The sequence below is a fragment of the Mesoplodon densirostris genome, chromosome 4 (genome assembly GCF_025265405.1).
Source record: "Mesoplodon densirostris isolate mMesDen1 chromosome 4, mMesDen1 primary haplotype, whole genome shotgun sequence".
In the NCBI taxonomy this organism is placed as follows: Eukaryota; Metazoa; Chordata; class Mammalia; order Artiodactyla; family Ziphiidae; genus Mesoplodon; species Mesoplodon densirostris.
Window position 1 is genome coordinate 147,253,871 of NC_082664.1, and position 26,012 is coordinate 147,279,882.

Here is a 26,012-nt window from a genome sequence, read left to right on the forward strand (position 1 = left end):
TAGGTTGTCTTTTCATTTTTTAATGGTTTCCTTTGCTGTGCAACAGCCTGTAGGTTTGATTAGGTCCCATTTGTTAATTTTTGTTTTTATTTCTATTGCCTTGGGAGACTGAACTAAGAAAACAGTGGTACAATTTATGTAGGAGAATGTTTTGCTTATGTTCTTGTCTAGGAGTTTTATGGTGTCATGACTTATATTTAAGTCTTTAAGCCATTTTGAGTTTATTTTTGTGTGTGGTGTGATGGTGTGTTCTAACTTCATTGATTTACATGCAGCTGTCCAGCTTTCCTAACACTGCTTGCTGAAGAGACTGTCTTTTCCCCATTGTGTATTCTTGCCTCCTTTGTCAAAGGTTAATTGTCCATAGGTGTATGGGTTTATCTCTGAGCACTGTATTCTGTTCCGTTTATCCAAATGTCTGTTTTTTTGCCAGTACCATGCTGTTTTGATTACTGTACCTTTGTAGTATTGTCTGAAGTCTGGGAAGCTTATGCCTCCTGCTTTGTTCTTTTTCCTCAGGATTGCTTTGGCAATTCTGGGTCTTTTATGGTTCCACATAAATTTTAGGATTATTTGTTCTATTTCTGTGAAAAATGTCCTGGATAATTTGATAGGGATCACATTAGATCTGTAGATTGAGTAGTATACCATGATAATTATTATCCACAGTGACTGCACTCAGGCATCATAAGATCATACAGCTTTTTTGAAACATCTTTATTTGTTCAAAGATTCTTCTTGAATATTTATTATATATAAGACACCATTCTAAGTGTTGGGGATTCAGCAGTGAACACAACTGACATCCTTGCCCATTAGAGGTTACATTTTAATAACAAAGTGAAAAGGTAATAAGTAAGCAAATTTTACATTAAATGGTAATAAGTGCTATGGAGAGAAATCAAGCAGAGAAAGGGGATAAGCACTGAAGGTGTGGGAAAGGGGAGTTGCAGTGTTAAAGAGATTGGTCAGGAAAGGCCTCCCTGAGAAGGTGATCTTTGAGAAAAGACCTAAAGGCGGCAAGGGGCAAGCCATGGGACACCTAGGGGAAGACAGTCTAGGTTGAGGGAATAGCAAATGCCAGTGCCTGAGGTAGGATAGTGCCCGGTGGTCTCCCGAAAGAGCAAGGAGTCCAGTGTGACTGGAGTAGATTAAAGGGCTCTGGAGGCCTTTGTAAAGGCAGAAGCTTTTCCTCTAAGATAAGGAATCACTGGAGGATTTTGAGGGCATGGAGGCTTGTGGCTTCTGTGCACACAATAAGCTTAAGGAGGCCAAGGCAGAACCAGGGAGACCAATTAAAAGACCAGGGCAGTGGTACAGATGAAGAGATGATAGTGGTGACCTGGACCAGGGAGGTAAAGGCAGAAGTGGGGAGGGGTGAGATTCTGGCTGTCTTTTTTTTTTTCTTCCCCTTAATATTTATTTATTTATTTAGGCCACACCAGATCTTAGTTGTGGCACACGGGATCTTTAGTTGCAACACACGAACTCTTAGTTGCGGCATGCATGTGGGATCTAGTTCCCCGGCCAGGGATTGAACCCAGCCCCTCTGCACTGGGAGCGTGGAGTCTTACTCACTGGACACAGATGTAGAGAACGAACGTATGGACACCAAGGGGGGAAAGCGGTGGGGCGTGGGGGGGGGTGGGATGAATTGGGAGATTGGGATTGACATGTATACACTAATATGTATAAAACAGATAACTAATAAGATAGATAACTAATAACTGCTGTATAAAAAATAAATAAAATTCAAAAAAAAGAGAAAATTATACTGTCATGAGAACTGCTTCTAGAATATTTGGTAATTCCAAACACTTGTTAAAGTAATCAGCTCCAAGGGAGGGTTAACTTTTTCATTATAACAAATTGTGTTTAGGCCCCTCTGCTGGAGTTTAGCAGTCCATCTGCTGTATAGGTGTTTGTTTTGGTTTTAATTGAATTTGAGATCTATGAATTTTACCCCAATTTCATGTCATTTTATTTTGTAGAAGTAATTTGACTAAATGAATTAGCAATCATATCTGTTTTTCAAGTTAAGTCACAAATTTCACAACTTTCTGTTATGTGCCAGATTTTTTTAAATAACAGCTTTATTGAGATACAATCCTCGTACTATACAATTCACCTATTTAACATGTCACAATTTAATTATTTTTAGTATATTCAGAGTTGTGCAACTATCACTGCAGTCAGTTAACATTTTTATTATCCCTTTAAAAAACTCATACCTATTAGCGGTCAATCCCCTTTTCCCACCCACCTCCCTCCCCTGAATCCCAGCCCTAGGCAACTGCTAATTCACTTCTTTCTCTATAGATTTGCCTATTTTGGGTATTTCACATAAATGGAATCATGATATGTCCTCTTTTGTGACTGGCTTCTTTCACTTGGCATAATGTTTTCAAGGTTTATTGTCAAATATTATTCCATTGTATAGGTATATCATATTTACCTGTTCATTAGTTGATGGCCATTTGGGTTGTTTACACTGTCTTAGTTGTGGCACACGGGCTCCTTAGTTGCGGCTTGCTGGCTCCTTAGTTGCAGCAGGTGGGCTCCTTAGTTGTGGCACGTGGGCTCCTTAGTTGTGGCATGCATGTGGAATCTAGTTCCCTGACCAGGGATTCAACCTGGGCCCCCTGCATTGGGAGCACGGAGTCTTAACCACTGGACTGCCAGGGAAGTCCTCTTGTAGGTTATTTTATTTTTTAATTTTTAAAAAAATGTTTATTTATTTGGTTGCACTGGGTCTTAGTTGTGGCACATGGGCTCCTTAGTCGTGGCTCGCTGGCTTCTTAGTTGTGGCTCACTGGCTCCTTAGTTGCAGCAGGTGGGCTCCTTAGTTGTGGCACGTGGGCTCCTTAGTTGTGGCATGCCAACTCTTAGGTGTGGCATGCATGTGGGATCTAGTTCCCTGACCAGGGATTCAACCTGGGCCCCCTGCATTGGGAGCACAGAGTCTTAACCACTGCGCCACCAGGGAAATCCCTCTTGTATAGGTTATTTTACACAAAATGCTAAAATTAGGATTTTGACTTGTGGGTTCTTTTGTCTTAAAAGTGAGGTGCAAAGGGATTATTTGTCTGAGGAAGCACTTTAGTTAAACTTCAGTTAATTGAGATTATATTAAATACCTTGATACCTGTTAACATTTCTAAAATGGAGTACAGTAAATTCTTTTTTTTTTTTTTTTTTTTGTGGCACGCGGGCCTCTCACTGTTGTGGCCTCTCCCATTGCGGAGCACAGGCTCCAGACGCGCAGGCTCAGCGGCCATGGCCCACGGGCCCAACCGCTCCGCGGCATGTGGGATCCTCCCGCACAGGGCCACGAACCCGTGTCCCCCGCATCGGCAGGCGGACTCTCAACCACTGCGTCACCAGGGAAGCCCTTTTTTTAAAAAAAATAATTTTGGCTGCGCCGGGGTCTTAGTTGTGGCATGCACGTGGGATCTAGTTCCCTGACCAGGGATCAAACCCGGGCCCCCTGCACTGGGAGTGCCAAGTCTTACCCACTGGACCACCAGAGAAGTCCCTGTAAATTCTTTTAAATACTCTATTATGTGGGTATTGATAATTGGCCATCTGGTATAGGCAGCTGGTATTTGTGCAGAAGCTTTTCTTGAACTAGGACAGGCAACCTTTGAGTTGGGATTTCTTGGCTAGAGAAATGTCTTGGATGTGAATATATTAAAACCTAAGGAGGACTTCCCTGGTGGTGCAAGGTTGGGAATCCGCCTGCCAATGCAGCGGACACGGGTTCAAGCCCTAGTCCAGGAGGATCCCACATGCTGTGGAGCAACTAAGCCCATGCACCAAAACTGCTGAGTCCACGTGCCACAACTACTGAAACCCGTGCGCCCTAGAGCCTGTGCTCCACAACAAGAGAAGCCACTGCAATGAGAAGCCTGCACAGCACAATGAAGAGTAGCCCCCGCTCGCCGCCGCAACTAGAGAAAGCCAGCGCAGCAACAAAGACCCAACGCAGCCAAAAATAACATAAAATAAATAGAGACAGAGAGGGAGAGAGGGAGGGAGGGAGGGAGAGAGAGAGAGGAAGGAAGGAAGGAAGGAAGAAGTGAGCAGAAAAGAAAAAAAAACTTATGGAGAAACTGATGTTCTTGGAGATCTAGGCTGGTGATTCAGAACCCCTGAATATGCTGCGACAGAGGGGGCCAGTGAGAGCCTCTGTCCTCATCATTTGCACACAAAGAGCTTCAGTGACTTGTTCGAGGCCTCCTGGCTGACTGATAGAAAAGCACATCCAGAGTTTAGTTTCTCTGGTGCCAGAGTGGTCTCTTTGTTATCCAGGTGTACCAAGAAAGGAGAGAAGACTCTGTTATTTAAATGCTGTGTGAAGCAGACTAAGGGTTGTCATTTTTAAAGTAAAGGTTTTTTTGAGAATTCCCTGGCGGGCAGTGGTTAAGACTGTGCTTTCATCGCTGAGGGCACAGGTTCCATCCCTGGTCGGGGAGCTAAGATCTCACAAGTTGTGCAGTGAGGCCAAAAAAAAAAAAAACTAAAGTTTTTTTTGAAAGATAAAACACAAGGTACACAGTTAAATTTGTGCTTCAGATAAAGAGTGAATAATTTTTTTTTTTTTGGTATGTGAGCTTCTCACTGTTGTGGCCTCTCCCCTTGCGGAGCACAGGCTCCGGACGCGCAGGCTCAACAGACATGGCTCATGGGCCCAGCTGCTCCACGACATGTGGGATCCTCCCGGACCGGGGCACGATCCCGTGTCCCCTGCATCAGCAGGCGGACTCTCAACCACTGTGCCACCAGGGAAGCCCATCAGTGAATAATTTTTAAATAAACTTTTTGTAATTGAAGTGTACCATATATTCAGAAATGCACACAGGTCAAGTGAAAACTTGATAGATTTTCATAAAGTCAGCACACGCTGTGTAACCACCCCTCCTTGTGCCCTCTCCAAAAGTCACCACTTCCCAGGACAATGACAACCACTATCCTGACTTCTCAAAGCAAAGCTTAGTTCTGCCTGTTTTTGAACTTTGTATAATTGGAATCACGTAGTGATAGATGCTTGCATATCTGTCTGTTTTTCGTCTTCCCCAACTTTTTGTTCTGTTTTTCCATCTTAGTTGTTTCTTTTACCTCCCTTTTTTTTCTTTAAGATTTGAGGTATAATTTACATACAGTAAAATTGACTCATTTCACATGTACAGTTTGAATTTTGGTCACTGTGTATAGTTATGTAATCACCATCACCATTAAGATCTAGAACCATTCTGTCACCCTAAAAATAGTTGCCTTGTGCCCCTTTGCAGTTGATCCCCTGTCCCGATTCCAGGCAGCTCATTTGCTTTCTTTCACTATAATTTTGCCTTTTCTAAAATTTCATAAGGTAGAATCATATAGTATGTAGTCTTTTTGCATTTGACCTCTTTCATTTAGCATAATTCAACGTGATGTTTCTGAGATTCACCCATGTTTTTTATTCATTGCTGCATTATTCCATTGTAGGAATGTACTGTTTCTCTATTCTGTTGATGGACATCTAGGTTGTTTCTACCTTTATGATATTATGAGTAGTGCTGCTTTGATCATTCTGGTACACACCTTTGGTACATATGTGTGCATTTCTACATATGTAGACATGGAACTGCTGGGTTCAGCTTTAGCAGATACTGCCAACAGTTTTCAAAGTGGTTGTACCAATTCACACTCCAAGTAGTAGTATATGAAAGTTCTGGCTTTTCTGTATACTCACCAACACCTGATTATTTTTTAAATTTTAGTCATTCTGTAAATTAATAGTTGTAATTTAAGAACAACAACAAGGCCACCTACTGAATGGGAGAAGATATTTGAAAACAGTATATCTGAGAAAGGGTTAATATTCCAAAATATACAGAGAACTTACACAACTCAACATTGAGAAGAACAAGCAACCTGATTAAAAAATGGGCAGAGGATCTGAATAGACATTTTTCCAAGGAAGACATACAGATAGTCAACAGGCACATGAAAAGATGCTTAACATTACTAATCAAAAGGGAAATGCAAATCAAAACCACAATGAGATAATCACCTCACAACTGTCAGAATGACTATTATTAAAGACAACAGATAACGCATATTGGTGAGGATGTGGAGAAAAGGGAACGCTTGTGCACTGTTGGTGGGGATATAAATTGGAGTAGCCACTATGGAAAGCAGTATGGAGATTCCTCAAAAAATTAGAAATAGAGGCTTCCCTGGTGACACAGTGGTTGAGAGTCCACCTGCCGGTGCAGGGGACACGGGTTCGTGCCCCAGTCCGGGAGGATCCCACATGCTGTGGAGCGGCTGGGCCCGTGAGCCATGGCCGCTGAGCCTGTGCGTCCGGAGCCTGTGCTCCGCAACGGGAGAGGCCATAACAGTGAGAGGCCCGCGTACCGCAAAAAAAAAAAAAAAAAAAAAAAAAAAAATTATAAATAGAACTACCATATGATCTAGCAGTTCCACTCCTGAGTATTTATCCAAAGAAAACAAAACACTTAATTCGAAAAGATATGTGCACCTCTATGTTCATTGCAGCTCCAAGATATGGAAGCAACCTAAGTGCCCATCAGTAGATGAATGGATAAAGAATATGTGTGTATGTTTGTGTGTGTATGTATGTATGTGTGTGTGCATGCACACACACACTGGAATATTACTCAGCCATAAAAAAAGAATGAATTCTTGCCATTGTGACAACATGGATGGACTTAGAGGACATTATGCTAAGTGAAATAAGTCAGACAGAGATAGACAAATACCATGTAATTTCACTTATATGTGGAATTTAAAAAGATAAAACAAATGAACAAACATAATAAAATGTAAACACAGTTATAGATACAGAGAACAAACAGGAATTTGCCAAGAGGGGTTGGGGGTAGGGGGAGGAAAGAAATAGGTGAGGCAGATTAAGGTATACAAACTTCCAGTTGCAAAATAAATGCATCACAGGTATGAAATGTACAGTGTGGGAATATAGTCAATAACTATGTAATATCTTTGTATGGTGACATATCAGAGCTAGGCTTATTGTGGTGATCAGTTTGAAATGTATAGAAATATAAAATCACTGTGTTCTGTAACAGGAACTAACATAGTGTTATAGGTCAATTATATTTCAAAAACAAACTCATAGAAAAAGAGATTAGAGTCTTAGGTAGAGGCTGGGGGTGGGTAATTGGATGAGGGCAGTCAAAAGGTTATAAGGAATCAGTTTTAAGATAAATAAGTACTAGGGATGTAATACAGAACATGATAAATATAATTAGCACCACTGTATTTTTAAAAATACTTATTTATTTTATTTATTTATGGATGGCTGCGCCAGGTCTTCTTGAGGCGTGCAGGATCTTTAGTTGCAGCATGTGGACTCCTAGCTGCGGCATGCACTCGGGATCTAGTTCCCTGACCAGGGATCAAACCCGGGCCCCCTGCACTGGGAGTGCGGAGCCTTATCCACTGGACAACCATGGAAGTCCCAGCACCACTGTATGTTATTTATGAAAGTTGTTAAGAGACTAAACCCTATGAGTTCTCATCACAAGGAAAAAAAATTTTTTTCTTTTTATTTTGTACCTATATGAGATGATGGATGTTTACTAAACTTATTGTGATAATTACTTTATGATGTATGTAAATCAAATCATGCTGTACACCTTAAACTTATACAGTGCTATATATGTCAATTATAGCTTCAAAAAACAGGAAGGGAAAAAAATGAGTAACAAAATCGCAATAAATTGCCGGCTATTTTATAGGAGCTGACATTTTTGTCTGTTTTTTCTTTAATAAAAGCGTGTAAAATTCTGTATTGTACTGCCATAGGTAGAATCATTGATCAAAGTCCAGATTCTGAGTATTTTTCATAAGATTGAATTTCCACACTGAATTGATAATATGATACTGGATTTTGCTTTGCCAGTGTTGTGGTGTTTGGAGGGGGAAGGATAGGGGAGTGTTCAAGATGAGTTAAGCTGAATGCTTGTTTTCAATTTGTTTTGGCCTTGAGCCCACTGCGAAACTAGTTTGTTTAGTTTCTGTAAATACTGCTTTTAGTCTGGAGGCAGTGGCTCATGTAGCTGGCTTCTCTTTTGCTTTTTAGTGAGGTGCTGGCAGAGGAGTCCATAGTATGTCTCCAGAAAGCCCTGAATCACCTTCGGGAAATATGGGAATTGATTGGGATTCCAGAGGACCAGCGGTTACAAAGAACTGAGGTTGTAAAGAAGCATATCAAGGTGAGTTGAGTAATACTGATCTCTTTGTAGTGGGACAGGGGTAAGGATGTTGGTGTCTCATCTAAGATAGCATATAGAAGTGACAGTAGGATGTCACAGGCTCCTCCTGGTTTTTTGTTTGTTTGTTTGTTTGTTTTGGCCGCACCATGCAGCATATAGGATCCTAGTTCCCCGACCAGGGATCGAACCTGTGCCCCCTGCTTTGGGAGCGCAGAATCTTAACCACTGGACCGCCAGGGAAGTCCTGGTTTTGTTTAAGTCCTTCCTTTAAAATTTGAAATTATAAGGGTTTTGGTGTTATTTGTTGTTTGAGGCCAATGGAGAAAACACCCAAAACTTTTATGGGACTGTTTTATCTCTCGTAGGACCTCCTGGATATGATGATTGCTGAAGAGGAAAGCCTGAAGGAAAGGCTCATCAAAAGCATAGCCATCTGCCAAAAAGAGCTGAACACTCTGTGCAGTGAGCTACATGTCGAGCCATTTCAGGTACATGGCAGGGTTTCAGGGGATCCTGCTTGGGTCTGAGATTTAGGGAAGAACTTTGATTTGGGGCTACAGGTGGAAAGTTTCCTTGTAGGGCTGATACTGGACATGAGAAATGGGGGAAATGTGCTGCCTAGTTACTAGGTTCCAGCAAAGCAATTTTCACTTATGTGAAGGGTTGCCCTGTTGAGAGGTGAAGCAGCTAAGTGTTGCAATGTTTTAATCAAAAACAAGCCTCTTACTATCAATTTGTAGGACACAAAATTTTTTTTAAACTCTGAGCTAGGCATAGATGATATCATTCCATTCTTTCTTTGAAAGAAAGTGAAGAGAGCTACTTAGGAAACAAAAGTGACTAGTAATATAAAGAAAAGTTACCCAAAAAACCCACCTCTGTGGATTTTTTCATACCCGAAAGCTACACATCACTGAACGAGCCAGAATGGCCACTTGAGAAGAGATGTCTCCCAGCTGGAATATCAAGAGAGTGTAGTAAAATTCAGGGCATGCCATGTTTATCTGTGTACCTTGCTGAGAGGTTGCTGTCCTGTGGTCCAGCACAAATCGGACTTGAATGAGGACACCAGCAAGCATGACATGGATGACAGAGGGACCCCAAAACATCCCTGGTTAGAACTGGTAAAAACAGTGTTGGGATCATAAAAATGAAGACAAACGTGGAGATTGGGAAGGTAATTAGAATAGATGTGGGTGCAAGGACAGCACACAGTGGCTAATGTGGTACCAATAAGGTCTCATGTCCCTCTCCCTGTTACAGAAAGAACTGCCTGGGTATCTCAGTGGAGTCAGCCTAGGAGGAGGAGACTGTCTCTAAAGGGTTAAGGCTAATTCACTTCTGGTAGCCAAGAGCAGTCAGGCAGACTGTGACATCAGTAGAGCTTCCTGAAATCAACACAAATGGCATAAATATCATTGATTTTGGACAAATAGTTTCTTTAGTCTTTTTTTTTAATTTTCAATATGAAATTGGGTGAGAAGTTAGATGTACAGTGGTACATCTCCCTTAAATTATATGACAGTTCTTAGTTCACCAATGTTGAATAAAATGTATAGGACATATAACTGCCACTTTCTTTTTCTCCTGCGTATCAGTTAGGAGTAGAGCAAGGAGCACTACATTGATTTTTATGGGTTGAGTGATGTTTAGGGTCATTGGGATAAACATTTAGTTAGGAGCTAAATCTACTACCCTATAGCTAGTTCAAAATAAGCTTTTCAACCAATTTTTACCTCTTGTAAAAGTGCCCTGGTACCTCTCCTTACTGGGGACCTTTGTTAGGGGACCTTCTTTGTGCCATATTCTGTTAGCTGTAAGTTTATTTATTTATTTATTTATTTAGTTAGTTAGTTAATTTTTTTTTTTTTTGTGGTATGTGGGCCTCTCATGCTGTGGCCTCTCCCATTGCGGAGCACAGGCTCCGGACGCGCAGGCTCAGCGGCCATGGCTCACGGGCCCAGCCGCTCCGCGGCATGTGGGATCTTCCCGGACTGGGGCACGAACCCGTGTCCCCTGCATCGGCAGGCAGACTCTCAACCACTGCGCCACCAGGGAAGCCCTATTTATTTTTAAGTTTAACTAAAAGTCTGTCATCCTAGTCCTCTTTCGTTGTCTTCTCTTCCTTTGAAGAAATCCTCTTGGAACCTTAACAATAGTACATTGTCTCATACAGGAAGACGGAGAGACGACCATCTTGCAGCTAGAAAAGGATTTGCGCACTCAGGTAGAACTGATGAGAAAACAGAAAAAGGAGAGAAAACAAGAACTGAAACTACTTCAAGAACAAGATCAAGAACTGTGTGAAATTCTTTGCATGCCCCACTATGACATTGACAGCACCTCAGTTCCCAGCTTAGAAGAGCTGAGCCAGTTTAGACAACACGTGGCAACTTTGAGGGAAACAAAGGTGTGCTTACATTCATAGTTCCTAAAAGTCATTTGACTTTCCTCTAGGTATCTTGTAATCTTCTTTTTTTTATAGGCATCTAGGCGTGAGGAGTTTGTCAACATAAAGAGACAGATCATACTGTGTATGGAAGAATTAGAACACACACCAGACACAAGCTTTGAAAGAGATGTGGTCTGTGAAGATGAAGATGCCTTTTGTTTATCTTTGGAAAATATTGCAACACTACAGAAGTTGCTACGGCAGGTAATGTCTACTCAAATTATGGCCTGGGATCTCCATAGTATCCAGCAGTCTGAGAAAAATGCAGTTTTTTCCTATAAGATAATGAGATAGGGCTTCCCTGGTGGCCCAGTGGTTAGGAATCCACCTGCCAATGCTGGGGACACGGGTTCAATCCCTGGTCCGGGAAGATCCTACGTACCGCAGAGCAACTGAGCCCATGCGCCACAAGTACTGAGCCTGCGCTCTAGAGCCTGCCAGCCACAACTACTGAGCCTGTGTGCCACAACTACTGAGCCTGCATGCCTAGAGACTGTGCTCCGCAACAAGAGAAGCCACCACAATGAGAAGCCCTCGCACTACAACGAAGAGTAGCTCCCTCTAGCCGCAACTAGAGAAAGCCTGCCTGCAGCAACGAAGACACAATGCAGCCAAAAAAATAATAATAATAATAATAGTATTATATGAAACACAACCTTGATTTTTTTAAACAAAAACCTTAATTTATATATAGCTCTGAGAATGTGAAATTGAGTTTTTTTTTTTAATGTTTATTCATTCATTCATTTAGGCTGCGCTGGGTCTTTGTTGTGGCACGCAGGATCTTTTTTAGTTGCGGCCTGTGGATTCCTTAGTTGCAACATGAGGACTCTTAGTTGCGGCATGCATGTGGGATGTAGTTCCCTGACCAGGGATCGAACCCTGGCCCCCTACATTGGGAGCAGGGAGTCTTACCCACTGGACCATGAGGGAAATCCCCTGAAATTGAGATTTTGGATGAAATAATAATAATCATTTGAACTAACTTAGTGTTTAATTGAAAAAAAAATTTTTTTTAATTAAAAATTTGAATCCTAATTCTTGGGGTCTGAGATCCTACCATAATGACAGCCTTACAGTTTGTTTTCAGAAGTCATGAAAACACACCTCTTCACAGTCTTGTAAAAGTGCTTCTTCTCCATGTGGGTACAGATGTGTCTCTGTGGGAAGCCAGAGGGCCAGTTTTCTCTGTGCTGCTGTCTTTGCTATAACCACTGGCTTTCCTTGCTACAGCTGGAAATGCGAAAATCACAAAACGAAGCAGTGTGTGAGGGGCTGCGTGCGCAGATACGAGAACTCTGGGATAGGTTGCAAATACCTGCAGAAGAGAGAGAAGCTGTGGCCACAGTTATGACTGGGTCAAAGGCCAAGGTCCGGAAAGCGGTAAGAAACCCAAAGGGCGCTGGGTCAGCATTTTGGTGTCAAGTCTGATGTCTTCACCAGCTTCTGCCTTGAGTGAGCCTGTTTTTAAGACAAGCGTCAGAAAAGAGTGGCAGTAGCCTGCTCATCTTTTATCTTTCGCATATGTTTCTTAGATTTCTGGCTCCTATGATATCATTGTTATAAAGAGTGTTGACTTACCTCTGTGGTTTTGTATTGTAATTTTATTAAAAAGGGGGAAAATATTTTGCACACCTATGTGAATATACAAGTATGACAAGCACTTTTAACAGGTCTCTTTGTTTCAGCTGCAGTTAGAAGTGGATCGGTTGGAAGAACTGAAAATGCAAAACATGAAGAAAGTGATTGAGGCAATACGAGTGGAGCTGGCTCAGTACTGGGACCAGTGTTTTTATAGCCAGGAGCAGAGACAAGCTTTTGCCCCTTACTATTCTGGTTCGTACAGAAGCGTCGCTCTTCATGTGGCCTGCTCACTTGTCTTTTACAAGTGCAGACATTCACTGGGAAGTATTTCCTCTACTGAACAGACATTGCTACCTTTCCAGGCCATTCAGCATAAATTGCCATTCCCGTTCAAATAAGCATTTGCAAATGCTATTGGGAAATAAGGGATCTCTTGGTTTCTGAAGCAGTATATCTCTGTAGCATGTAGTTGTGAAGCTCAAGTTTAGCAGGTGCTTACTCTGTGCCAGGCGCAATGTCAGACTCTTAACGGGATTATCTGACTTAATTCTCATGTCAAGAGATGAGTACACTGAGGCACATAAATGTTGAACAACCTAACCCAGAGACACACAACAGGTAAATGGCAGAGCCCACATTTGAGCCCATGAAGTATGACCCCAGGGCCCAATGGAATTCTAGTCTGACCTGAACTGAATATAAAGATGAAGCCGTCTTTACTAAATTCAACATTTTTGGACATTTTCTGTGACTCAGCCCTCTGTTGGGCAGGGTGGAAAGGAAGAATATGAAAGAAACCTAAGACAAGGCAAGAGATGACAGAGTTTTGAGAATCTTAGTCCTTTTAGTCCACACCCTAGTCCCTTAGTCTCTAGTACCACCAGACTGATTGGGACAAACCTGGCTTTTATTATCCACAACATACACTTACTCGTGTATCATTTTTACTGTAAGGAAGAAAATTCTGTTTCCATTTTAGGGGGATGAGGGATTAGTAAATTGGGATACTAAACACTAGAGGGATTTTTTAAAACTACTGGGCCTATATCTTGCAGAGGACTACACAGAAAATCTGCTCCAACTCCATGATGCCGAGATTGTGCGGTTAAGAAACTACTATGAGGTTCACAAAGAACTCTTTGAAGGGGTCCAGAAGTGGGAAGAAAGCTGGAAGCTTTTCTTAGAGTTCGAGGTACTGCCTTAGTTTTTGTCTGTTTTCCTTAGAGTAAAGTGAAGTGTTAAGAAAGCATTCCCTGTATAGAGTCAGAGGCCTGCTTCCTTTGCTCTATACCAGGTTTCTAATACCATCTTTATCATTAAGTCTGTAAATTACTGCTAACCCATCTGTATTTGTCAAGCTTATATGCAGAAACATGTAAGAGAAAACCCCAAAACTAACGCCTTCAATAAGGTTGAAGTTTCTTGCATAAAGGAAGTCTAAAGGTAGGCAGTGCAAGGCAGGTATGGCTATTCCACAGTCAGGGGGTCCCAGGCTTCTCCAGCTCATAGCTCCTTTACCACTACGGGGTGGATCTTACCTTCTGGTCCAGGGTGGTTCTAGAGCTCCCACCATAGCATTTCAGGCAGTGTGGTGGGGGAGGGAACACAGAAGGCATTGCTCCTCCACCCCCTCTAAGAGGTTTTCCCAGGCTCTCTTCACAGCACTTCTGCTTAAATGCCACACCAACTACTGGCGAGGCTGGGAGAATCACTATCGCAGATAAATTCAGGTTCTATTACTACGGAAGGAGAGAAAAATGGCTGTTGGGACAGGCAACTAACATCCTGTACTCTTCCAACTTTTGTTATTATCTTAGAAAATTGCCTGGGTATTTGGAGCACATTTGTGTACTCTGAATTCCTTTTTTTTTTTTTTTTTTTTTTTTTTTTGCGGTATGCGGGCCTCTCACTGTCGCGGCCTCTCCCGTTGCGGAGCACAGGCTCCGGACGCGCAGGCCCAGCGGCCATGGCTCACGGGCCCAGCCGCTCCGCGGCATATGGGATCCTCCCAGACCGGGGCACGAACCCGTATCCCCTGCATCGGCAGGCGGACTCTCAACCACTGCGCCACCAGGGAGGCCCTCCTTTTGTTTTGATAGACTTAGCACAAATCGATTCCCTTAGAGCATTTTAGAGCTCAGAACTGGGACTAGGACGAGGCAAGTGAAGCACCTTGGGCACGAAATTCAAGGAGACTCATTCTCAGGTTCATACTTGTCCTATTAGAGCTTGAACAGGCCTTTAGAGAATCTGGAGTTTAGCTCCTTCAAGTTTCCAGGCAACAAACTAGGACTCAGAAGTGGAAAAAACTGTGAGAGCTCACAGCTGTTTAAGAGCAAGTGTTCTAGTCCTCAGTTACTCCTTACTTCTGGTTGAAAGCAAGAAGGAGTAATAAAAGTCAATAAAGAGCTCAGCCACGAACAAGAGTGAAATTTTGCCTTTTGCAACAACATGGATGGATCTATATAGGGTATTATGCTTAGTGAAATAACTCAGAAAGGCAAATACTGTATGATACCACTTATATGTGGAATCTAGAAAATAAAACAAACTAATGAATATAACAAAAAAGAAACAGACTCACAGATACAGAGAACAGACTAATGGTTACCAGAGGGGAGGGGGAAGGAGGAGGGGCAATAAAGGGGTAGGGGTTTAAGAAGTACATACTATTATGTATAAAATAAATAAGCTACAAGGATATATTGTACAGCATGGAATATAGCTAATATTTTATAATAACTATAAATGGAGTATAAACTTCAAAAATTGTGAATCACTGTGTTGTACACCTGAGACTTATACTGTAAATCAACTATACTTCAGTGTAAAAAAAAAAAACCATGTGTATACACACATACACACACATACACACAGACAGTAAAGAGCCAAGTAAGCGACCCTTGTTTACATGCCAGTATTTAAGAAAAAATAAGAAACTAATTACCATTCCTTTTAGTTATTGCTCATAATCAAGCAGTCTGGAAAGGAAATAGAATTTATCAGTTTGGCCCCCAAATTGTCAAGATTGTTTCTAAACTTTTCTGATTATCTGCCCCATTTTTTAGTGTATTCACCTAATTTATATTTACAAATTATACACTTATATTACTGTTCTGATATACTGTATACACTGTAGAATAACAAAAAACAGAAAAGTTAAAAAGAATAAGAACCCTAACATTTTACATTTTTTGTCCATTTTGTGAGGGTTAATTTAATAAAAACCAGATTATCTATAAACTCCTTAACTGAGCATATTTAAGCTGCATTGTCTCAATATGCTGGAAGTGAGTGGGCAAGTAGGGGTGCCACCACCAAACCCTCTGAGTGTAGACCTCCCCCTTGTCCTTCCACATACCCCATTTCCTGTTGGTGACATCTGAACTCAGGAAGGGAGCCAGTGACATTGTGCATTAAATATTAAAGCCTGTCTTACTTTTTAGACTAAAAAGGAAACACTAGTTTTCCTGCACCCCAGTGTATGATCTTGCATATGCCTTAGAGTGTTCACACCCCACTCCCTGCCTTAGAAAGCCACGATTTCTCACTGCTAAAAGTGGATGGGAATGCAAAATTCTGAAGTCTCCCTAAAAATATGTATCTGTTTATGAGAGTGAGGATTCTTAGCAGACGTGACTGGTCTGACTGTCGGGGGTTCACTCTAATTAAAATGTATTTTTCACAGAGAAAAGCTTCAGATCCAAGTCGATTTACAAATCGTGGAGGAAATCTTCTAAAAGAAGAAAAGCAGCGAGCCAAGCTCCAAAAAACACTCCCTAAGGTAATATTGTTACTGAAAGAGTTTTTGGTGCTTGGCTACAAAATGCCTCACTTTTTGTATATCTCTTGCTTTGAATCATTTTTCCTTAGGTAAAGGATAATAAGTATATACTGGGCCTACCTAGTACAAGCAACTGAATATCAAGTTTTACTAACTTTTTAGGGCTGCCATAACAAAGTACCAGAGACTGGGTGGTTTAAACAACAGAAATTCACTTTCTCACAATTCTGGAGGCTAGAAGTCTGAGATCCAGGTGTCAGCAGAGCTGCTTCCTTCCGAGGCTGTTCTCCTGGCTCCAGACAGTAGTCTTCTCCCTGTATCTTCACATGGGCTTCCTTCTGCTTGTGTCTGTGTCCAAATCTTCTTATACGGCTACCAGTCATGTTGGATTAGGACCCACCCTAATGACCTCATTTTAACTTAATTACCTCTGTGTCCCAATAAAGCCACATTCTGAGGTACTGGGGATTAAGACTTCAACATATGAATTTGGCAGGGGACATAATTCAGCCCGTAACACAGGTAACCTTTTGAGAAAGTGCTTTGGACTTCATTACTATTCTCTCTTTTTTTTTTTTTTTTTTTGCGGTACGCGGGCCTCTCACTGTTGTGGCCTCTCCCGTTGTGGAGCACAGGCTCCAGACACGCAGGCTCAGCGGCCATGGCTCACGGGCCCAGCCGCTCCGAGGCATGTGGGGTCCTCCCGGACCGGGGCACGAACCCGTGTCCCCTGCATCGGCAGGTGGACTCCCAACCACTGCGCCACCAGGGAAGCCCACTATTCTCTATTTTAATAATAATAGTTAACATTTATTGAATTAAGTGCCATATACTGTTTCCAAGTGCTTTCCATTTTATTAATTCATTTAATTGTCACAACATCCTTAAGAGGTTGGTATTATTAATTCCATTTTTACAGATGAGGAAACTGAGGCACTGAGAACTTAAGTAACTTGCCTACCTCTTCACAGCCAGTAAGACGTAGATTCCAGATTGGAGCCCAGAGAGTGCCGCTCTAGTGTACACTGCGTATTTAACGTTGCTGGTCTCCCCCAGTGCTGCCTCCAACTTTGGGCGCCAAAACTGTAGTGGTCAGGCTCTGGGTTCTCGCCTTTTCCCACCTTCATGTGTATTATGAATGAACCATCCCAAGACTGATTTCTGGCCGCTCCAACCTGTTCCCACGTGGGTCCAGCTACCTGAAGTCAGGCTAATGATACTCTGGGGAGGGAGGAGGCATTCTTTGGGAGAATCATTTCTTTTGGGCTTCACACCAAAAATTTGAAGTAATTAACATGTCCTTGTTTCTGGTCTCAGTTGGAAGAGGAGTTGAAAGCAAGGATTGAAATGTGGGAACAGGAGCATTCAAAGGCATTTGTGGTGAATGGGCAGAAATTCATGGAGTATGTCACAGAACAGTGGGATATGCACCGACTGGAGAAAGAGAGAGCCAAGCAGGAACGAGTAAGTGAACCCAGTTTGGGAGGAGGAGAAGATAGCATGAGTGAGCAGCCCAGAGTCTCTGCCAGGGCTCTAGGTTGGATGAAGAAGGAGTAGCTCATGGCAGCTCTTTTTAGCTCTGGGTGCAGAGACTTGCGCTAGATTTCTGGCCCTGCCTCTGCCCCCATCTCAGACCTGTTCTCCTTCTGGGATTTGTCACTCTTGCTTCTGACTTTCACATAGCAACTAAAGAACAAGAAGCAAACTGAGACAGAGATGCTCTATGGCAGTATTCCGCGAACACCCAGCAAGCGGCGAGGACTGGCACCTGGCACGCCAGGCAAAGTGCGCAAGGTAAACACGAAGCTGCATGAACTGCCATGTCTGAGGCATTTTTGAGGCTAGGGCTCTGCCCATCTCTTGCCTTCTGTCCTGCAGAGATGGGAAAGACTTTTTCTAGCCTTCCAGGTTGAGTCCATTTGACAGTGTGAATGCAATTCTGCAGTTCAATCCTGAGTAGGGTCTTGACAGTGACAGTCGAGGAGTGGCCAGCTTTGATGTGTGCCAGTTGTTGAGTCCCAGATTAAACTCGGGAGCCAGCAGCTGCCAACATTCTGTAATGATGAGAACCTTCAGAGGTTCATTCTGTAATTCCAACAAGTGACCATGGCACTATGTGAAAGAAGACTTTTATGCCTGGCAAATGGGATACCTAATACTCGTTAATCTCTAGAGCAGGAAATCAGGGAGTTCTTCCTTTCTTTCTTTCTCTCTTTCTTTCTTCCTTTGTTTTTTTAAAACCGTTTCTTTAATAAATGAAGTGGAGCATTATTTTCCTTTTCCCTTGCAACTCATATTTTATAACACATAAAATGTTTTAAAAATCACCTGTAATGTAACTCCAGGAGAACCAATGAGAATATTTGGTGTTTTTCCTGCTTCTGTAAAAAGCTTTTTAAAATAGTGTATTTTCACAAAATAGAGATCACATATGATTTTGATTTCTGCTTTTTCCCTAGTTGGTATTGGTTGTGATTTTTTTTTTCATAGCATCAAACTTTCTTCAAATAACATGCTCATTCTTAGCTATATATTCTATTCTTTTGACATAGTGTCATTTACTAAACTAGTTCCCTATTGTTTGATATTAGGTACTTAATTTTTTATTAGGAAAATAATGTGACGAAATTTAAAAAACGTGTTATAAAATTCTAGAAAGGTTTTTTTTTTGGCTGTGTTGGGTCTTTGTTGCTGTGCGTGGGCTTTCTCTAGTTGCAGTGAGCAGGGGCTACTCTTCATTGCGGTGCGCGGGCTCTTCATTGTGGTGGCTTCTCTTGTTGCAGAGCATGGGCTCTAGGCGTGCAGCCTTCAGTAGCTGCAGCACGTGGGCTCAGTAGTTGTGGCACACGGGCTTAGTTGGTCTGCGGCATTTGGGATCTTCCCGGACCAGGGACTGAACTCATGTCCCCTGCATTGGCAGGCAGATCCTTAACCACTGTGCCACCAGGGAAGTTCGAAAGGTTTGTTTTCATTAAAAGTTTGAGAATCTCTCTATTAGATGCTGAGAACACAAAGATTAAGTGATACGGCCCATGATCTCAAGAGTGCTGCATTCAAACATTTCTCAAGTGCTGGCTGCACTGATCATTCAGTCTGTGATACCAAAGCAGTTATAACAATGTACGCTTCCAGTGGTAGTGCCTAAGTGCTACGCTGGCTCCAATCTTTGCCAACATGTGATATTTTCAGACTTTACAATTTTTGCCCATCTGATGGGTGTGAAGTAATGTCTCATTATAATTTTAGTTTGCATTTTCCTAATTACTAATGAAGTTGAACCTTTTGCCATGTTCATTAGCCTTCTGGATTTCCTATTCTGAGAAGTTTTTGACAGTTTTTCTGTTGGAACATTTGTTTCTTTCTTGCACATTTTATAGGAATTTTTTGTATGTTCTGGATGCTATTTCCTTGTCAGTTGTGTTACAGTAGCTTTTCCCAGCATTTGTATGTGTCTTCTGTAGCTTGTCATTTTTGTTTTGTTTTGTTTTGGTTGTGCCGGGTCTTAGTTGTGGCAGGTGGGCTCCTTAGTTGTGGCATGCGAACTCTTAGTTGCGGCATGCATGTGGGATCTAGTTCCCTGACCAGGGATCAAACCCAGGCCCCCTGCATTGGTAGCTCAGAGTCTTAACCACTCTGCCACCAGGGAAGTCCCTATAGCTTGTCTTTTTACTCTTTATGGTGTTTTGTTGATGAACAAAAAGTTCTTAATATCAATATAGTAAAAATGTTTTCAACCTGTTTTCTTAATGGCTTGTACTTGCAAATAACCTACCCAGGACCTGAGGCACACAGATATTTTCCTGTGTTGTATTTCCTAGTTTGTGTCTTATATCTGAATAGTCTTGCTATCCCATTTAAGGTTTTTAATCCACCTAGAGTTTTTCCAATTAAAGAAAAAGCTTACAGCTTTAGTGAATAAAGTAGACACATAATATTTAAAGTGTACCCATTAATAAGCTGTGATATATGTATGCGCCGTGAAACCCTCACCACAATCAAGACAATGAACATACCCATCACACCCAAAGTTTCCTTTTGCCCCTTTGTTTTCTCTTTGCTTCCCTTACCACCCATTTCCCTCCCCCCACCCACTTCCCACTAGCTCCTGGCAACTGCAGCTTTGCTCTGTTACTATTGATTAGTTTGCATTTTCTAACATTTTATATAAATAGAATCATACAGTATGTATACTTCTGTGTCTGACTTTTTTCATCTGTTGTTGCATGTATCGGTAGGTTACCCCTTTTTATTGTTGAACAGTATTCCATTGGATGTATATACCACAATTCGCTTATCTAGTTGCCTGTGTTGATGGATATTTGGCTTAATTCTAGTTTTCTGGCTGCCACACATAAAGCTGCTATAAATATTTATATGTAAGTCTTTGTATGGATATATGCTTTCATTTCTCTTGGGTAAATACCCAAGAATGATATGGCTGGGTCTTACGATAGTTGTCTGTTTAACTTTTGGAAACAAAATGGTTGTCCCATTTTATGGAACACTGAACGCTTTTCACAGGTGTCCTCAAAGCTCTTCACCATGAAAAACAATCTTAGACTGCTTCCCATCCTCACTCTCTGTAGTGTAGGGATGGGCTGCTAAGCATGTCATCTCACATCAGTAATCTCTTTTCTTCTCCTTAGCTGAACACTACCACTGTGTCCAATGCTACGGCCAACAGCAGCATTCGGCCTGTCTTTTCGGGGACAGTCTGCCGCTCCCCTGTGTCTCGCCTTCCACCTTCTGGCAGCAAGGTTAGTATGCTCTGTGTACAAGCACATCCCCGACACTGCCCCAACCTATGTACTCCGGGGACTGCTGGGAGGTGGAAAGATTGAATACTGTCCTCTGGACTGAGAAGGAACTTTGAGGCCGAAAAACAAAGCAGGCAGCTTCATAAAGTGCAATTATGAAGTTTATTGTGGGTAACTTGCATACAGGCAGGATCGGGCAGACAATGACCCAGAGGCATTTGCAGCTGCACTCAAGTGCGAAAGAGATACGGGGGGATTTAAGGGGGCCAAAGCTAAAAATAGAATCTGACCACTAGGGAGGAGCACATCTGTAGTGACAGGAACTGGGTGGTTTTCCTCCTGCCAGGGTCTCAAGACCATTAATCATCTACCTCAGCAAAAGGCATTCTTCCAGTTTTCTTAGCAGATGAAGGCAAGGGTCAAAGTTGATAGGGAACTTATCTGGCTTGGCCTCATTCCTTGTAAGCTGAAGCTCAGTCATGCAGGAAGGGGAGGGGATGGGACTGTAGGCCTAAGACGGAGCTGACAAAAAGGAGTCAGTATGGTTCAGCCATACAGGGCCCCACCTAACTTGTTCCAGTTTCTAAGATCCCTGGATTCGGTTATCGAGATGCTGAAAGTTGACAGATGTAAGCTAGCTAATCTGTCAAAAACTAAATGAGAGAAGAGAATGGTCATTTTGAGCCCCGTCCGGTATCACAGGAAGCACTGGGATATGACTGGGAAACTGAAGAGTTTCCATAGGCTTAGTTCAAAGCCTGGTCTTCAGTTGCTACTGAGCGAGGTCCTTGCATGTGGGTTCCAGCCCAGTGACACTGGACAACTAGATGCAGGTAGGTACTCTCACCCAAGGAGGGAGTGAGGAGTGCGTGCTAAAATGTGTTCAGTCTTTCAGGTATTTTACAGACTATGCTCAAGATAAGGGTTCTGCAGATCATTAAGAATTTGTATGTTTTTAAACCAAAAGTAGGGACTTCCCTGGTGGTCCAGTGGTTGGGACTCCATGCTTCCAACGCGGGGGGTGTGGGTTTGATCCCTGGCTGGGGAATAAGATCCCACATGCCGCACGGCGTGGCCAAAAGATAAAAATTTTAAAAATAAAATAAGCCAGAAGTATAGGATTACAGACACACGAATAATATAAAGATGGTATCAGCCTTGGATAATTTGTGTGTGTGGTCATTATAAGCATGATACATTGGTCGATCTTTCTTTTCTCTATAGCCAGTCACCACTTCCACCTGTTCGGGGAAAAAAACACCCCGTGGCATCAAGCATGGAGCCAACAAGGAGAACCTGGAGCTCAATGGCAGCATCCTCAGCGGTGGGTACCCTGCCTCGACCCCCCCACGACGCAACTTCAGCATTAATTCTGTTGCCAGCACCTATTCTGAGTTTGCGGTAATTCACCTTTTCTAATATCTACCAGTCCCTGGGGAGCACACAGTTGGGGCAGAGTGGGTATCTTCCCAAGGGCACCCAGGCTATTAGTTAGGGCAGTTCTTTGGAGGCTGAGAATCCCTTTCCTGACTTGACCATGGCGTGAGGTGGGGGTGGGTTAAGGGTGGTGTATAGGAAGAAAGATGGCAGCAGCAAGCAGACATTTAACCTGGATCCTTCTGCGTAAGAAATACCATTCCCTGGCTGCAGGAGGTGAGCCTTCTCATCACTGCCCTGGTACTCTCTTGGTGGAGTTCTTGGTAATTGTCTCAATTCTTCGTTCTTAGGAGGATCCGTCCCTCTCTAACAGCTCCACTGTTGGGCTTCAGGTCTGTATGGCAACCCCTGCATTTCCCATGTCCCTTTTCCAGACTGATCTGTCATCTGCTGGCTTCATTCCCATCTGGGCACAGGGCTACACTAACCAATAATCTCAGCTGTACTATCATAAAACCTTTTTTTTAACAAAGGAAGCAGGAATTCCTAATACAGACTTCAGAAATAATAAATATCTGGCTTAAGTTCCCAACAGACTGACTAACCTGCCGATTAACTTGTTCAGACTTGAATTGGATTCTCAGCCCCATCTAAAGTCAGGCAAAGTTTTTTTATCATGTTATTTCACAAAAGAAAACTTTCACCCTCCCCAGTTGTGACATTAAAGGCCTCCAATGTGCTGCAAGGAATAGAGGCCCCACCACGTGGGGAGGGGAGCCCCAGCTGTGTGCTGCCTATGAGGTTCTTGGCCTGTGTGCTGATTACTTCCTGGAGTATATATATGTCTTACTAACCCCTCAGAGCTGAATTGCCAACTTTCTGTCTACTCTGAGCTAGCCAATGCTCGTTTCTTTGCCTTTGCCTATTTTCCACCACATTGAGCTGCTAAAGCATATATGAGGCACTGGAAGAAAGTAATTTTTTCCCACAATGCTCTTCAGCTCCTAGTAACGTACTCCACATTTACCAACACTTAACTGCAGTGCGCTTTCCTTAACAATGTGTGTTCTCTCTTCCCTCAGTATCTAGCTGTTGAGAGGTAAGCCTGCCCCTCACCTTTGTGGGGGATACTGAGTTAAAGCCTAGGGCATCGACTCTCTTGCTGCAGTGATGGAGAATGTGACAGCTGCCCAAGGCTATCGTTCATTTTGAGCACTGAAGCTAGCTTTATATTCTTTTACTTTTGTCAAGTTACTTGACAGGGGTGGTTCTACCTATAGAAGGTGGGTATTTGTCACTCTGGCTAGCTGATTGCTGGACAGAGTCCAGCTTTCTCTTTTGTTTGCTCAGCCAAGCCCACTTCATCCACTTGCTGCTTACATATATCTGTTTCTCTCTGGCTAGGCTGAGGGAGATTCTTCTGGTTTTGGTTGCTATGGCTGGTAGACTCCACCAGGCAGCACTGAAGCCAGTAGACTAACCTCTACTAACATCTGTCCTGTCTCAGTGGTCATTCCTGCTGTCTTCTGCTTCTATACCATGTGCTCCAGCATGAGATGAAATCACCAGCAGGTTACAAGGCCCTCAGCCCCAGGGATTGGTAGATATATGTTCTGGCCCATTGTTTCCTAAAGGGCTCAAAAGACCAAAGCTTGTTGCCTACCTAGCTTGACAACTCAAAGAGAGTACTTTGTGAAATATAAGGGATTTCTATTCTGTGAGGTTTTAATAGAATGGACTGGCTGAGGAAAGGGATCAAGGGGCGTATGTACACATGCTTAATCTGTGACTAAGATGTTCAGAGTCCCTCCCCTTTTGTTCCTAACACAGCCTGTGCGGGGCTGTATGCTGACACTTACCTGTGCTTACAAGGGCAGGGGATGTACGAGAGGGGACAGTAACGCCACTGATGTTATTTTTTTCAACAGCGAGAACTTTCAAAGGCTTCCAAATCTGATGCTACTTCTCGAATCCTCAATTCAACCAACATCCAGTCCTGAGAAGCCCTGATCAGTCATCCAGCTAAGGTTTCCTATGCCCTGTGCCTAATTATACAGGGGTGGCTTTAATGTTTCTTCAGCTTAGATGTGCTTGAAAGCCTGGACAGGTTCCATTACCATGGGCCTAACTTACAGAAGTGAATGAGTTACAGACGAGAGTCCATCATAAGCTTAGTACGTCCTTAGACACTTGGTTTTATTTTGACTCAAGAAATACATTAAAACATAGTTCATAGCAGTAAGCGTAAATTTTAGCATATCGAACCTAATTTCTTTCCCTACCCCGTAATTGTACTTGCTAAAGCATGCTCAAGGGCTTGTTTTACTTCACCATTGTGTAGTTAAATGATTGACTATGCCCAAGCTTGGGGTATGGTACATGTAGTTTTTGGCTTGTACACTTATAATTAGCAATTAACATCTTTTTTGTTTAGGGATATTCAGTTAATGCTATAGCTTCAGTAGCTTTGCTCTCACCTAAAGGCCTGTCCCCACCACACAAGACAGCCTTCCTCCTGATGAAGATGTCTGTGTGTCAGAAGTTGGGATGGCCTGACTCACAGCCAAAGAGGTGACAGGGAGGCTGGGAGCACCTTTGTTAAATTGTGTACAGTTTTGTTATATAGGCCAGTGCTGTGGGGGTATGTGTGTGAACACACGTACTTGTCTGAACTCTGCTTCTTCAGTTTTTCTCTGGGTCCAGTTCCCCATCCCTGTGCCCCCTGTGCCTGAGTTCCTCCACCCTCTGCACTTGCCAGCCAAGTTGGGAGGCTGTTTGGATGGGTTGGGCCGTTTCTGTCGTGGAGATCTGGAACTTTGCACATATCAGTACTGGGGAGCTGTTCCTGCTGTAGCATCCACGATGAGGCTCCTTCTTTACCTACCCTATGTATCAGTCACTACTGTGCTCCCCAAAGCACTATTATTTATTCTCCGTCTGCCTGCACCAGTACTACTGGCAGCACAGTAAATGGTTCTTGGAAGCTTACCAGTGTGGATTTGGTCTGTGTCAGCCATGCTGTTTAGGCATACATATAAATGTCCTGATTTTAAAATATAAATATTCTTAAAAATAAATTAAAATGTGTGTACTTATATTTCAGAGATATATCCTGTGGTGTGTGTTTTCATTGTTCCCCATGTCACTTTTTGGTTGGTTTTTGTCTGTGGAAAACAGAAAAGACTAAAAGAACATACAAGAAATTTTTAGTCGGGAGTATGATTTTCACATTCTTTTGAGTGTTTCGAAATTACGAACATCTCTTATCCTGAGAAAAGAGTTTTTTTTAGAGGAATAAAAAGCCTAAATCCTGATGTATAAAGAGGCTGAGGTACTATTAGGAAACTCTGGTTTCATTGCTATGTACAAGTCTTTGTATGGAGATATATTTTCTTTTGGCTAAATACCTAGGAGTGGAATGGCTGCATCATACATATGGTAGGTGTATGTTTTAACTTTTTAAGGAACTGCCAAACAGTTTTCCAAAGTGGTTGGACTATTTTACATTCTCATTAATAATGTATAAGGGTTCCAATTTCTTTCTTTTTTTTTTTTTTTTGCGGTATGCGGGCCTCTCACTGTTGTGGCCTCCCCCGTTGCGGAGCACAGGCTCCGGACGCGCAGGCTCAGCGGCCATGGCTCACGGGCCCAGCCGCTCCGCGGCATATGGGATCCTCCCAGACCGGGGCACGAACCCGTATCCCCTGCATCGGCAGGCGGACTCTCAACCACTTGCGCCACCAGGGAGGCCCTCTTTTTTTTTTTTAACATTTATTTTTGGCTGTGTTGGGTCTTTGTTGCTGCACGCAGGCTTT

At 42.7% G+C, this 26,012-nt stretch overlaps 1 protein-coding gene across 6 annotated transcripts in view; it reads left to right on the forward strand.

The window, feature by feature from the left end:
- The window catches only part of PRC1 (protein regulator of cytokinesis 1), a 28,259-nt gene extending 2,965 nt beyond the window's left edge, over positions 1–25,294 (forward strand). For 2 of the 6 annotated variants that reach the window (XM_060097399.1, XM_060097402.1), the window contains exons 2-15: positions 8,111–8,243; positions 8,609–8,731; positions 10,420–10,653; positions 10,729–10,899; positions 11,929–12,078; positions 12,384–12,531; positions 13,335–13,471; positions 15,968–16,063; positions 17,381–17,527; positions 17,747–17,857; positions 20,710–20,820; positions 22,045–22,221; positions 22,548–22,589; positions 24,126–25,294. In XM_060097399.1, the coding sequence (XP_059953382.1) occupies positions 8,111–8,243; positions 8,609–8,731; positions 10,420–10,653; positions 10,729–10,899; positions 11,929–12,078; positions 12,384–12,531; positions 13,335–13,471; positions 15,968–16,063; positions 17,381–17,527; positions 17,747–17,857; positions 20,710–20,820; positions 22,045–22,221; positions 22,548–22,589; positions 24,126–24,197 (1,852 nt within the window). In that variant the 3' untranslated portion in view covers positions 24,198–25,294. Of the gene's footprint in view, positions 1–7,462; positions 7,498–8,110; positions 8,244–8,608; positions 8,732–10,419; positions 10,654–10,728; positions 10,900–11,928; positions 12,079–12,383; positions 12,532–13,334; positions 13,472–15,967; positions 16,064–17,380; positions 17,528–17,746; positions 17,858–20,709; positions 20,821–22,044; positions 22,222–22,547; positions 22,590–24,125 lie in introns of those variants that run through there. The other 4 variants (XM_060097398.1, XM_060097403.1, XM_060097400.1 and 1 more) reach the window with 4 other exon arrangements.
- Positions 25,295–26,012: the final 718 nt, after the last annotated feature.